General features: G+C 35.4%; 1 protein-coding gene across 16 annotated transcripts in view; it reads right to left on the reverse strand.

The window, feature by feature from the left end:
* Positions 1 to 14,302, reverse strand: part of AKAP9 (A-kinase anchoring protein 9) — a 149,783-nt gene that overhangs the window by 68,015 nt on the left and 67,466 nt on the right. For 15 of the 16 annotated variants that reach the window (XM_082398163.1, XM_082398161.1, XM_082398162.1 and 12 more), the window contains 4 exons: positions 13,585 to 13,677; positions 3,060 to 3,413; positions 1,559 to 1,783; positions 327 to 467 (listed from right to left, as the gene is read on the reverse strand). In XM_082398163.1, the coding sequence (XP_082254289.1) occupies positions 327 to 467; positions 1,559 to 1,783; positions 3,060 to 3,413; positions 13,585 to 13,677 (813 nt within the window). The remainder of the gene's footprint in view (positions 1 to 326; positions 468 to 1,558; positions 1,784 to 3,059; positions 3,414 to 13,584; positions 13,678 to 14,302) is intronic. The other variant, XM_082398158.1, reaches the window with a different exon arrangement.

Here is a 14,302-nt window from a genome sequence, read left to right on the forward strand (position 1 = left end):
ATTATCACAAAAGATAAAAACAGTCTGGTGCACAGATGAAAAAAATTTTAATGGATTCAAGCTAAGGCATGCTATAATGCAACAATAAAGTTCGTTAGGTTACTCTGCTCCTTGGTGAAACAACAGCTGTTGCTAAACTGCTGTCAGATTCAAATTACCTTAAATGGAATGTAAGGCATCTTGACCCCACCTACCTTAAATGTAAACAATCACAAATATGTTAAGCTCATACCTATAAAAAATACATTTCACACAAACAACAAAGATACACAGACCCTACTGCATTGTGGATCCACTGCTCCTAGGTGGGTCAAAGTCCATACTACCTGTGTTTGCGTACTGCTGTTGCGCAGCTCACAACACAGCTTCTCTCTTCCAGCTAGAGACAGCTGCTTTAGTGCTTCCAGCTCCTCTAAAAGCACCCTCTCTCTCTCTGAAACCAGGTTTTCATTATCTATTGAGGATCTCTAAATAAGAAAAAAGGTCATGAGAGAATATTGTTTGCGATAGAAGGAAAAAGCAGGAATATTAAGCAGACTTCTTTTAACCCCCTGGAACCAACAGGCCCCGGTTCTACCCTGCTTCATATTCCATGATTAGGGGTTAAAAGCATATATAAAGTTCAATGCAAAATTTGAAACGTAAAAAAAAGCTAATTAGGCCTAAATATTCAGCAATTTTTGCAGCTCAATTAATATTATTTTTATATGCCAGTTTTGCATTGAAAATTCAGAAGTTTAAATTCACAAAATGCAATGAAGAAAAGCAAAATTAATTTTTCCAAATGATATGTCTTATGTTCAACTCCTAATTTTCCTATTATTCTATATCTGAAACTATATTTCAAGAGTTCCCTATTTGTTATCTCTTGTTTTAGCTTAACTTTTCAAAATAAATTGAATAAATGTTTTTATAAGAACTTTTACATAAATATTTGCTTTTCTACAATGATTTTGTGAGTATATTATATACAGCAATTGAAAAGAATCCAGCTCCCAAATACCAAGGAATATGTAAATTTAGTCAAGGAAGTGGTAAGAACATTATGTAAATTTGCATTTCTCAAATCAAGAAGAGATGTTTCCCTGGAGAAAGTTGCAGAAACATACTACTTCAGATTTCCATTCATGATTAAAAAGATAGAATAAAAATAGATAAAGGTAAACCTTGGAGATGCTAATTTGGTGGACTCACAAAACTATAAATAAACATGGGAAAACTGAATATCAACTGCATCTCAGCACAAAGAAGTTCCAAAACTGTCAAAGTACTTTTGCCATGTATGGTCAATGGAATGTTTAAAAACAAACAGCCTTGTAACCACTTTTTCAATGCCTAAAAAGGCAGATATGTCAAACAGTAGAGAGATAGTGCACTCCAAGGTTGAGTTAGGTGTCCCGAACAAGATCTTAGGCTGTTGTGCTGATGGAGTCTGTTCCTGATGTTAAATATCTGTATTTATTCAGATCACGGCAATAATTCTGACTTAAAAAAAAAAAAGCGATATAAAGAACACTGCTATTTTAATTGGGGAGGAAAGGGACTCTCGGTCCCATACCTGGGCTAATTGTTTATTCAGCCTCTTAATCTCTTCTTGCAGCTGTTCCTGGTCTTCTCGCTGTCTCTCCATCTGCCGCATGTGTGCCTGCCTTAAAAGTTCCGTTGCCTGTTGATGTTCTTGGTACTGTCGTACAAGTTCCTGCCTCATATCTTCTAACTGTTCTTCATTTAACATTAGTTGTCTAGAAGCATCCATACTTGATACCAAAATCTCATCATGGAGCTATAACAGTTAAAAAAAAAAAAATCAAAATTTCAACCATAAAACATTTCGTGGAAATCTGTCAGCATTGATATTTTAAATACAAATGAAAGTAATTCTAATACTAACCCCACAAAGCACCTCATTTTAAAATTCCCATTATTAAACTAAAACATAAATAATTTTTAAAATTTGTCTTAATTATAATTTCAAATCAATGTGAAGTTAGTTTATTATCATTATGCATGTTGTTCTCCAAAAGCAAAGTAACTATCAGTTATTTCAGACGTAATCTAAATCTAAGGGAGGAGAAGAATTAAGAAAAGACATTCAAGATTCCTTCTACTCTTAATGAATAACTCCATTATTTCTCTTGACATTTTATAAGGAAATAATATAAATAGAATACTTATATTTTAAAATGAAATTTATAAAAAGAGAAATTTTATCTCTTTAATTTATATTATGCAGTGGTCATCAGAGTACTACAGAGAAATGCTTGATAAGAAACAAACTTCAATAATTTTTATTTGGAAATAAAAGCCTTATATTCCACTTTCTCATACTCATAAGAAGTCCACTCCTTAATGGGTTTCAACAAGTACCTGAATTCCTGAAGAGCTACTACTTAAACAAATCATTCTGCCTTGAACAGTTGCTGGCAAATTAAAGAGGTTTACGTGACTACCTCACAACTTTGCACTTCATAAAGAGTTGACAATTTTAATTGAATATGCCTCTAAAAAGATATAACCTATCATGAACATAAATAAAAAATTTGAATTAAGATAATTTTAAAAGAAGCAGAATTTACTACGTTCTGTTAAAGGCACAAACAGTTGAGGTATAGACACAGGATAGATCCTCCATTAATGAATAAGTAAAGAAAAAGAGTATTAGTATAAATAGAGTAGAATGCTTTAAATTGTCTTCTCAAATGGGTAGCTCTTTCCTTGTGATATTATCCTATTAAATTAAGCAAATCTTTTAATCATACATATTGCCAAATTGTAGTATAACTGATCTTGAATTGACTGAAACAAAATTAATGTAGCTATAACTTACAATGAGGTTTCACCATGCATAATGTGTATAGGACAAACAGGAATACTATGAATCTGCCTAGTTTTATTTAATAATAATATTAAGTCATTTATTCTTATACCTTAAAAATCACAAGTTGAGACCAAATTGAATACTTATCTTCTCCATTAAGCAATACTACTGTTAATATTTTTATAGTGAGGAAAGTAAAACTTTTTTTTATAAGTTTTTATACTGAAGGAAGCATACTTACAGATTCTCTGACCATAAATGTTTTATCTTTGGAGAACATTTCTTCTGAAATAGTCAGCTCACGGTCCTTTGATTCTAGTATATCATCAAGATTACCCTTATTCGATAACAGAACTTCCTTTCCATCTTCTCCTAACTCTTTACTAAGTGGTTTAAATTCTTCTTTAAATTTCTTGTCTGTTGCCTCGAAAGTCTGAAGACCAACCTGACCTTGTGATAATTTCATTTCATTTAAATAATGTTCTTCCTGACAGAGAGCAGATGCTTGTTTTGAAGATGGAGCATCTTCTTTTTCCCCAGATATTCTAGATAGTTCAGTTTGCTGAGCAAATGCTATACTCATTGACACAATGACCTAAAGAAATGAAGCAAACAAAAAACGATTAGATCTATAAATACTACCAGGAATTTAAAAAGCAAGTTACCTCTCAAAATTACACGAATTAGTAAAAAGATGGCCTCATGCTTTTAAACTAATTCTAGGATAAAGTGATAAGGAGATAAAGATTCTCTATTTTACAATGAATCTACTGTCAAAGTATTTTACTGCCTGCCTTTTAAAAATCAGTAATTGTAAAAATTTTTTTCTTACCATAACAGCAATAAATGTTTGGTATAGAAATTTAAATATCTTTAAGTCAAGAAATACATTTCTATATAATTTTAAATGGGTTTAAAGTTTCATATTATACAGATGTACTATAAATTTAATCAGTTCTCTATGTTGACATTCAGACTGAGTCCATTCTTAACACTAAACACCACTGTTATGAAATCTTTTAAACCATATCATTGCGCATATTCTTTCCGATTTTCTTGCAGTAAATCCCCACAAGTACAGCATGAGTGTAACAGGGAAGAGCCAATTTTGACTCCACCTTTCAATCTGTTTCTTTTACTTTAACCTTTGCTTTTTGTTGCTTTTGTTATTATAATCATACATGATGGCCTGCCTCAGGGAACCCTGCCCCTCTGCCTGAATGTGAAACTAAAGTGCCTTTGTTCAGCTCACAGGGAGACAATCTGACCCTGCCCACCTGTGAATGGCTGCAGAAAAGAAGAAATTAACACATCTCTTCCCTGAGGCTGGCCATTCCAGGAAATATCTGTAAGACTTAGGGCCTTTTTACTTTACTTCCCCACCTCTTCCCACTCTCTGTTCTTAAAAGAAACTGGCATCCAAACCCCAATAAGATGGTTTTTTGGAGACATTAGTCTGCTATCTTCTCGGTCTGCCGGCTTTCCAAATAAAGTTGTGTTTCTTGCCTCAACACTTCGTCTCCCGATTTACTGGCCTGTTGTGCAGTGAGCAGAGTGAGCTTGGCCTCAGTAATACTAGGTTTCTGTGATTAGTGAAACCTAGCGAGGCCCTGCGCGGCTCCCAGGCACGGAGACCTTTTTTTGTCCCCCATTTCTTGTAGGGAAGACTCTAGCCTCCGTGACCTTCCCTGAGTTCCAAAGGGCAGATTCCCACAGTTGCTCATCAAGGGAGGAGCAGCCAAGAAACCACCTGAGGCGAGATTAAAGGGACCAGAGAAGGTCATCAAGATTAGGAGATCAACCACCTGAGACGCGATTAAGGGAGGGCAAGCCCTGGGTACACCCTGATCTTGTCAGAAACCCCACCCTTAAACTATTGCTTTAAAACTCCTCATCAAATCCTCCCAGGGTGGGACACAGTTTTCGAGGGCAGGAGCCTGCTGTGTCCCCCTTTGCCTGGCAATGCAATAAAGCTATCATTTTCTATCAATACTTCATCCCAAACTCTGTCTCCGAGATTTGATTGGCACCAGGGTACAGAGAAGCTGAGCTTTTGGCATCATTGGTAAGGATGATGATACAATTCAATCTAATCTATTTTACTATCCACTTCAACTGTGATCCTGAATTCCTGCTTATTTTAGTTCCATCTACCACAGGTACTTAGAAGTTCTGACTAGCAGCCTTGGCTCTGCCAAGTCTAAGCCTCTGAGAACCAACTGTATGGATAACTTTATTTTGAGCCCCATCTCCACATATAATTTGCAGTGGGGGAAGTCTGATTGCCATAGTCTTAAGATATAAGATACAGCATGCCTGGGATTTGAAACTTTTGTGCCTATTGACCTTCAACCTTTTCTGTTTTGCCTGTTGGTCCTGGCCATATAACTGAACTATCACTTTAATGTCCTGTCTTTTCTTTTTTTTTTTAAATTGGGGTATAGTTGCTTTACAATGTTGTGTTAGTCTCTGCTGTACAGCAAAGTGAATCAGCTATATGTATACATATATCCCCTCTTTGTTGGATTTCCTTCCCATTTAGGTCACCACAGAGCACTGAATAGAGTTCCCTGTGCTATAAAGCAGGGTCTCACTAGTTATCTATTTTATACATAGTAGTGTATATATGTCAATCCCAATCTCCCAATCCATCCCACCCCGCCTTACCCTCCTTGGTGTCCGTATGTTTGTTCTCTACGTCTGTGCCTCTATTTCTGCTTTGCAGATAGGTTCATCTGTATCATTTTTCTAGATTCCACATATACGTTAATGTCCTGTCTTGAACCTGATTTGCATATCTGGGGTCCTGATTCCCACCTGGTTCCTGCTAGCCTCCTTCCTCCCAGTTGCTATGTCTTCTAGCAGCTGAATGGAGTCCTACTTCAGTAGAATAATGCTGATGATGACGGACAAGTACAACAAGAATAAAAGCAGCAACAATCATTTATCAAGCCCTTGTATTATTTCATTTAAATCCTACAATAAGCAGCTACATAGCACAGGGAGATCAGCTCCATGCTTTGTGACCACCTAGAGGGGTGCGATAGGGAAGGTGGGAGGGAGACACAAGAGGGAAGGAATATGGGGATATATGTATACATATAGCTGATTCACTTTGTTATACAGCAGAGACTAACACAACACTGTAAAGCAATTATACTCCAATAAAAATGTTAAAAAAATTTTTTAAAATAAAAATGAAAATAAAAATCCTACAAGGTGGGGCTTCCTTGGTGGCGCAGTGGTTGAGAGTCTGCCTGCCAATGCAGGGGACACGGGTTCGAGCCCTGGTCTGGGAGGATCCCACATGCCGCGGAGCGACTGGGCCCGTGGGCCACGATTGCTGAGCCTGCGCATCTGGAGCCTGTGCTCCGCAACAGGAGAGGCCGCGATAGTGAGAGGCCCGCGCACCGCTGTGAAGAGTGGCCCCCCGCTTGCCGCAACTGGAGAAAGCCCTCGCGCAGAGACGAGGACCCAACACAGCCAAAAATAAAATAAATAAATAAAATTTAAAAGAAAAAATCCTACAAGGTAGGTACATTACCCCAATTTAATCAGATGAGGAAACTAAGGAGAAAGATTAAGTAGATTAAGAGATTGAGTGATTTACTTGTCTCTTTGACCCCCAAAACAAAGAGCAAATAAATGGTGAAAGGGGGGTTGAAATTTTGCGGTCTTACCTAGGCCCACCTTCTAAAATTTAACATTACACTATTACTTCCACATCAGAACAAATCCGCCTGGAAGATTTGTTACAATTGAATTAGGAAGAATAATTATAACAGGAGTCAGTGCTGAGACAACTGAAGCACAGCAAGATTAAGAGCCATATCAATGGTAACATATGTAACAAATGTTAGAGATTTGAATCAAACTGTGTCTAATTATAGAGCTCAAGCACCTTAAACACTATATATATATTATACTGTTTCTGCCCAAACAATCCACTACTACATCTCACCTACTAAATTGGGCTTCCTGGATGCCTGTGCCAGCTTACCCAGAACCAGGGTTTGGTGGTAATGTTCTGGACACTGTCATCTGGAAAATATGCCCATTACAGCAAAATATCAAAGACAGAGATGAAAGAATTAGTGAACTAGGCAATACAGCTTAGCAAAACATACCTTCAATCTTATCTAACTAGTGGTCAAGGCCTTAAAACTGGCCTCTATTTTAATCTCTTGTCTTGAACCTGATCTGCCTATCTCTCAATACTAAGAATGCAACATGGAAAGACAAAAAGATTAAAAATATGAAAGAGAAGCAAAGAGATATGAAGAACAGTGAGAATATTCAACCAACATCTAATCAAGAGTTCCAGGAGGACACACTAGAGAACAATGGAAAGAAAATATTTCATGAGATAATGACTGAGAATACAGAATACACCACTCCTAAGATTCAAGAAGGCCAATGAATCATAGAAGAACAAATAAAGAGAACACCAAAACCAAAAAGAAGACCTTAAAGTTTCCAGAAAAAAAATGTATTATTCCCTATGAGGGAACAACAGTTAAAACGACAAGCACTTTCTCAGCATAAACAAGAAAAGTCAGAAAACAATGGAACGTTATCTTTACAGTTTTGACATAAAAATAACGGTCAACCCAGATTCAAATGGTGAACAAAACCATCTTTCATAAATGAAAAAAAAAATAAAGATATAAAATGAAGACAAAAACAGAGTTTACTCTGAATAGACCATCAATAAAAGAACTTCTAAAGGATGTCCCTTAAAAAGCAGAAAAATGATCCTAGAAGTTAAGGCCTAAGAAAGGATTAGAACATTAAAAAAATTTTTGTAAATATGTGGATAAATCTAAACACTGATAGGTATAAAGCAATAATAACTGCATCTAAATTGTGGAATAAAAAAACACTAGATAGAGATTTGTAATTCCAGTCAGCATAAAGTAAGCTCACTATGGCCTCTCTCCCACCGACTGCAACTGAAAACTCTGAACAAAATACAAAAGCAAACTACCTGAGAATTCTGAAAAGTAAACAAAAGCAGGGAAATAGCAGAGGGAGTCAAAACTTGGAGAAGAAGGAAAAAAAAAACTTGGAGAAGAAATCTGTATAGAGAGGGTGACACAGAACTTGTGGTCTGAACCTAACTGGGTTGTCTTAGTTTAAAAAAAACTTCACAATCTCCACAGGATTATAAAGACCTAGAGTCTACAGAACCAAATATTCAAAATGTTCAACATACAATTCAGAATTAGATGACATATACTTTGTTGTATATCAAAATTGTTGCCAGGAGATACACTCTAAAAAAACCAAACAAACGCTAAAGGACGTTTTTCAGGCTGAAGGGAAATAACACCAAAGGGAAACAAAGTGTGAAAAACAGCAGAATACAACATTCTTTTCAAGTATGCATGGAGTATTCAACCAGATAGAACATATTTGGGGCAACAAATTTAAATGAAATGAAATCATACAAGGTATGTCCAACCATGAAGAAATTAAAAAATATTATATTAATCAAATCAATCAATAGGAAGATATCTGAAAATCCCAAAGATATGGATATGAAACAACATATTTCTAAATAACCTATGAATCAAAAAGGAGGTCAAAAGAGAAAGAAAAGATTTGGATTGAATGAAAATTTGTGGAATGCAGCTTAAAGAAAAACTTAAAGGGAAACTTATAGCATTAAATGCATATATTGGAGAAGAAGAAAGGTCTTTTAGGAAACTAGAAAAAGAGCAAATTAAACCCAAAGCAAACAGAAACAAGCAAAAAATAAAGAACCACCACCAATGAAAATAAAACAAAAACCATTTAAAAAACCCCAAAAGCTGGATCCTTGGAAATATCAATATAATCAATAAACTTCTAGCTACACTGACAAGGAAAAAAGTGAGAAAGTACAGATAACATTCAGATCCCATAGCCATTAAATGATAAAGGGATACTATAAACAGCTCTACCAACAGTAAATTCAACAGCTTAGATGAAATGGACCAATTCCTTGAGTGACACAAACTACCAAAGCTCACTCTAAAATAAATACATCACCTGAAAATAACAAAATCTATTAAAGAAACTGAATTCAGTTAAAAAAAAAAAAAAAAAAACTTCCAACAAGGTAAACTCTAGGCCCAGTAAGATTCATTATCTAATTCTACAAAATATTTAAGTCTGAAATAATACCAGTATAACATAAATTCTTCCTGAAAATAGAAGAAGAGGGAATATATTTCAGCATTTTATAAGACCAGCATTATCCTAATATCAAAACCAAAGACATTATAAGAAAATAAAGCTAGGGATAACATTCCTCATGAAAACAGAATACAAATATTCTTTTTTTCTTGGCCACACCATGTAGCTTGTGGGCTCCTAGTTCCCCACCAGGGACTGAACCTGGGAATTCCCCAAACAGTCTTGGCAAAGTATTATTAAGTATTGTAGAACCCAACAATATAAAATGGAGGAGACTGGCTCCAAAGGGACATGAAAACACTTTGGAGGTGATGGAAATGTTTTAAATCTTGATTGTGGTGTTGGTTTCATACATGCAAACATTAGTTAAAATTCACTAAATTTTGCACTTATAATTAGGGAATGTAAATTTCATGTAAATTACACCTCTATAAGGATGATTACAAGCAAACAACAAAAAACCTGACCATATGTTAAGTCACAAACTTCTGAAATTCTGAAAAACTGGTATCATAAAGATCACTTTCTTTTGTATATTTAGATTAGAAATGGATAACAAATAATGAACTGTGTGGTTTGAAACAAACAAACAAAAAAACAGACTCAACTACCTTGTAATTCTCTCCTTTCTATTCACCGCCATACCATCTAACAAATTTCACCTGTGTTTACAATTAACTCTGCCTACTCTGTGCCTGTGTAGCTGAACTTAATTGAGGAGAAAAATAAAAAACCAAGCTGACTGGTCTCATTTTAAATTCACAACCACTACCCTTGAAATGAGCCATTAGTGATACTGGGTGATTCTACTCAATTTCCCTTGTCTTTTCCATTTCTTATTCCTCCTCTTAGCCCTTTGTTTTCTTGTTTTCTCCTTAAAGCTCCAACATCTTCTCTTCCTTTCTCATTCTCAGGTGCCGACTTTGCTTTTTATTTTACTGAGAAAACAGAAGCAATCAGAAAAGAACTTCCACAGTCTCCAAATACTGCATCTGAAAACATACCTGAATCATGAGTCAAATATTCTTACCTTCCTTCCTGTTTTAATGGATTAAACTACCATGCTCCTATCTAATGGCAGCTTTTCAGGGGATTGCATCTTTTCTCATCTACTCAAGGACATTGCTCCAGCAATTGTTCCTCTCTCTCTTTAATCAGCTATTTTTTTCCCTTTCTCCTCAATCACTTCTATTAGCATAGAAATACGATGTGATATCCTTCATCTTAAACAAAAACAAACCAGCAACAACAAAAATCCACTACTTGACTCCCTACATCACCCTTTAGCTACCACTGTACTTCTCTCCTCCTCTTTCAAGTAAGACAAAATAATTCCTCATTCTTCTTCTTCACTCTCTCTCAAATCCAATGTAATCAGTTTGTCTTTACCATCCCATCAAATGTGTTCTTGTGAAAGCCACCAATGATTTCACATCGTAAAATCCAATGATTTATTTGCACTTCTAATCTTTCTTGACTTACCAGAAACATCTGACACAGTTTAATACATTCTCTTCTTGATACACTTTTATTATTGGCTTCTGTGATGCAATCTTTTGTCCTTTCCATATTTAATTTACCACTCTTTCTTCATCTCCTTTGTTCTTCCTCATTTCTCTGACCTCTAAACATCGGTACTGGGCTCCCCTGGTGGCACAGTGGTTAAGAATCCGCCTGCCAATGCAGGGGACACAGGTTCGAGCCCTGGTCCGGGAAGATCCCACATGCCGTGAAGCAACTAAGCTTGTGCACCGTAACTACTGAGCCTGTGCTCTAGAGCCCATGCTCTGCAATAAGAGAAGCCACCGCAACAAGAAGCCCGCACACCGCAACGAAGAGTAGCCCCCACTCACTGCAACTAGAGAAAGCCCGTGCACAGCAACGAAGACCCAATGCAGCCAAAAATAAATAAATAAATTAAAAACAAAAAGAAAAGAAAAGCATTAAACATTGGCATTCTCTAGGCTCAGTTCCCAGGCCCCTGCTCTATTTACACTCACTATATTAATATTTTTCAATATTTTTCACTGCAATCATGGTAAACATACACATACAACAACAATAAAAAAAATTTTATATTGTGACCCAAAGCATACATAGGTACTTGTGTGTATATGTTTTATATAATTGAACTTTTCCATTAATATTAAAATCCTGGTCCCAAACCAATAAATTGATTTCATGACTTAAAAAGAAATTATATCTCACAGCTTGAAAAACACTAGATACTAACTAGATACTAACTACTGTATTTACATGTCTATTTTTATCTTAGTTCCTGAACTCTAGATTTATATATCCAATCACTTCCTTAACACTTATATTTACACATTTCATAAGTGTTTTGCATTTAACGGGAAAGCTGAATCCTTAAGTCACCCACTCCTCTCCAAAAACTACTCCTTTGCGTTCCTTTTCATTCTACATCCAACACGTAAGTAAACAGTAACTCCATTCTTCCATTTGCTTAGGTCAAATTACCTGTAGTATTATCTTCCCTTGAAGGGCAAATCCTTGCCCCTCTTTCCCTGTATTTCTTCTTCTTGTATCTAGTTACATCTGCTGAGGAGATAAATCTGTACCAGGACTTCATGATATTTCTCCAAATGGAACCCATGAATACAGAGGTGGCAGGACTGAATCAAACCATCCTCCAACTCGGCAAAGCTGGCAGTTGGGCAGGTGACCTTCACACTCTTGCCGGTTCTTCCTGGACACCTCTTGAAGACATCCACTGGAGAACTGTGGACTTTTTCTTTTGCATCCCACTTTCTTAAAAGGTGCTCAATCTGTTATCTTAACAATTCACTCTCTCACTTCCATCTGGATTCTCCCCTAATGTCACTTCAGAAGTGAGGCCTTCTGTGATTACCCTATATAAAATAACACCATCTCACTCCCCATGGAATTTCCTGGTCCTATTACCCTGGTTCATTTTTTTCTTCATAGTATTTACTACCATCTGTATATTGTCTATTTGCACCAACTAGAATGTAAGGTCTATAGGAGTAATGATTTCATCTCTTTTTCCTCTGTTATACTCTAGCATTCAGAATACTGCCTGGCAGTGAAATGTTAATGAATGTCTATTTTTTCAGTAGTACATATCCAAATCACAGGCTGAATCTAATGTTATCTATGTTGGGAATCACTACCTCTACTGGCTTCTTCATATACCCTGTGCTTTGAAAACAATGTTTCTGTCTTTTTCTATATTGTATGTGAGGGTTATAGGGTAGAGCATAATCCCATCTGTACTAATATAAACCATCTATACTATTCCAGGATCAAGCTGGGCCATCAAATGTCTCTTGGATCACAGTACCTTGGCTGCCTTTGGAACAGTTTTCACTGACCTGTATTTTGGTAATCTGCTATCAGCTTGGATAAATGATGCTTCACAAAACACATTTATATCATCACCATTATCATAGTAGTAAGACTACTTTGAAAATGTCACTTATGAGTCTTTACTATCTTCTAGGTGCCTTATATGTATTAGTTCATTGAATCTTCACAAGAATTAGTATTATTTCTATTATTCTCCTCTGTTAACATAGAGGGAGCTGAGATTGAAAACTTAAGTAACTTTCCTAAGATCACAAATCTAGTAAAGCAGAAGAACAAGAATTTAAAGCATGGTAAATCTTATAGCAAACCTCATGTTCTTAACTACTATACTATGATGCTCTGCTATAAACATTTCACTTGAGAAATTTATGTAAAAGGTAAGTACAAAAGAAAACCTGCAAGTCTCTAAAAGAACTAGATAGTGAGAGCTATATAAAAGTGATGGTGCCTCACTTTTTACTGTGAACTAAATATTCAATTCAGATATAGAAGTGAGTAGATCTTTATGGCCCACATACTTCCTTGAGTCTTGACCTCCTCATCTAATTTATGTTTAACCTAATTCCTTATGCATTTCCTGTAAATTCTGTCACTCCTTCCACTTTAAAATGCACATACTCCACTACGATTGTTACATTGGAACAGTTTAAATATTATAAAAAACAAGCAGACAAACTCAGAATTCAACTGTTCCAAAATAAGAACCCAATTAGGTATAAGTATTTTAAAAGAGAATACAGAGACAAAAGAAATGGAATCATAATGGTATACTAGGTGATATGCTTGGTGTTCAGGAGATTACAAGAATAGCTCTGGGCATAGCAGCCAAGAGCATCTACAGTCATTAACATCACAATAACTTCTCTGGGAGGAGGTAGGCAAAGGTAATACATAAAAGACCAAGCACTTTTCTCATTTCCTACCATATCTCCCACCTTTAAGGAAGGCCGAACTCCTTCCTATGGTACTACTCACAAGGTAACAAATTTATAACTCTGAAAAGTTTCTAATTGCTATTCTACATCAAGAGAAGAAAGCGTTTCTTAAAGAAAAATTCACAGAACATTCCACTCAAAGGCAATTGTGGTTAATACCAGTATCTGATAACTTAAATGAGCTATGTATAAAATTTACAACAAAGAATAAAGTGCATTACCACCAATAAAACATATGTTTTTTGAAGGCTAAAGGGGAATACAGACCACAATAGCCTTCCAAATAAACTATAAACTTACCTTAGCTACTTCTTCTTCTAATCGTTCTTGGTACTGTTTTTCCAGCAACTTAACCATATTTGTTTCCTGTTTCACTCCAAATTCACCAGAAAACTAAATTAAAAAGCAAAGTATGACATATTTATTTACACTAATTGTACACCACTTATTTTTAAACTTCTACTCTCAAATATCTTCAAAAGATTACTATTTTTTAGAAAGCTTCTGAAAAATTTTAATAAGTAAATTTCTGCTCCCTTAATTGAAAACAATAATTCTAGTGAATAATTCTAGTGTACAATTCTACTAAATAATTGTACTTACTATTGTGAACTTAACAAAGAGGCAAAATGAGAAATATATTTACAATTACTAACACACAGTTCTAGAGTGGGGAAAAGATACTTCTTAAATATAATTAATAAGATGTGCATGTATTTAATTTTAAGTAATGTTAACAGTGGCTATCTTTGCTGACATTATAAACAAATTTCTTTTCTTCTTGGTACTTATTAATAGTATCCAGTTTTCTACAAATACAAATTACTTTTATAAACAGAAAAAAAAAGAATGGTTATTTAAATGTAAACATGTTCTTGGCAAGAAAGTACTTCTTTATTTACCAATTATCTGAATGTCATCCAAACAGATATTCCATGTGGGATGAATGTGGAAGAATTGAGAATGTGGCCAATGTCTCTCATCTATATCCAGAATGAGAGAGGGCAATGATCTTTTT

This window comes from Balaenoptera borealis (genome assembly GCF_965194805.1).
Source record: "Balaenoptera borealis genome assembly, chromosome: 7".
Classification (NCBI taxonomy): domain Eukaryota; kingdom Metazoa; phylum Chordata; class Mammalia; order Artiodactyla; family Balaenopteridae; genus Balaenoptera; species Balaenoptera borealis.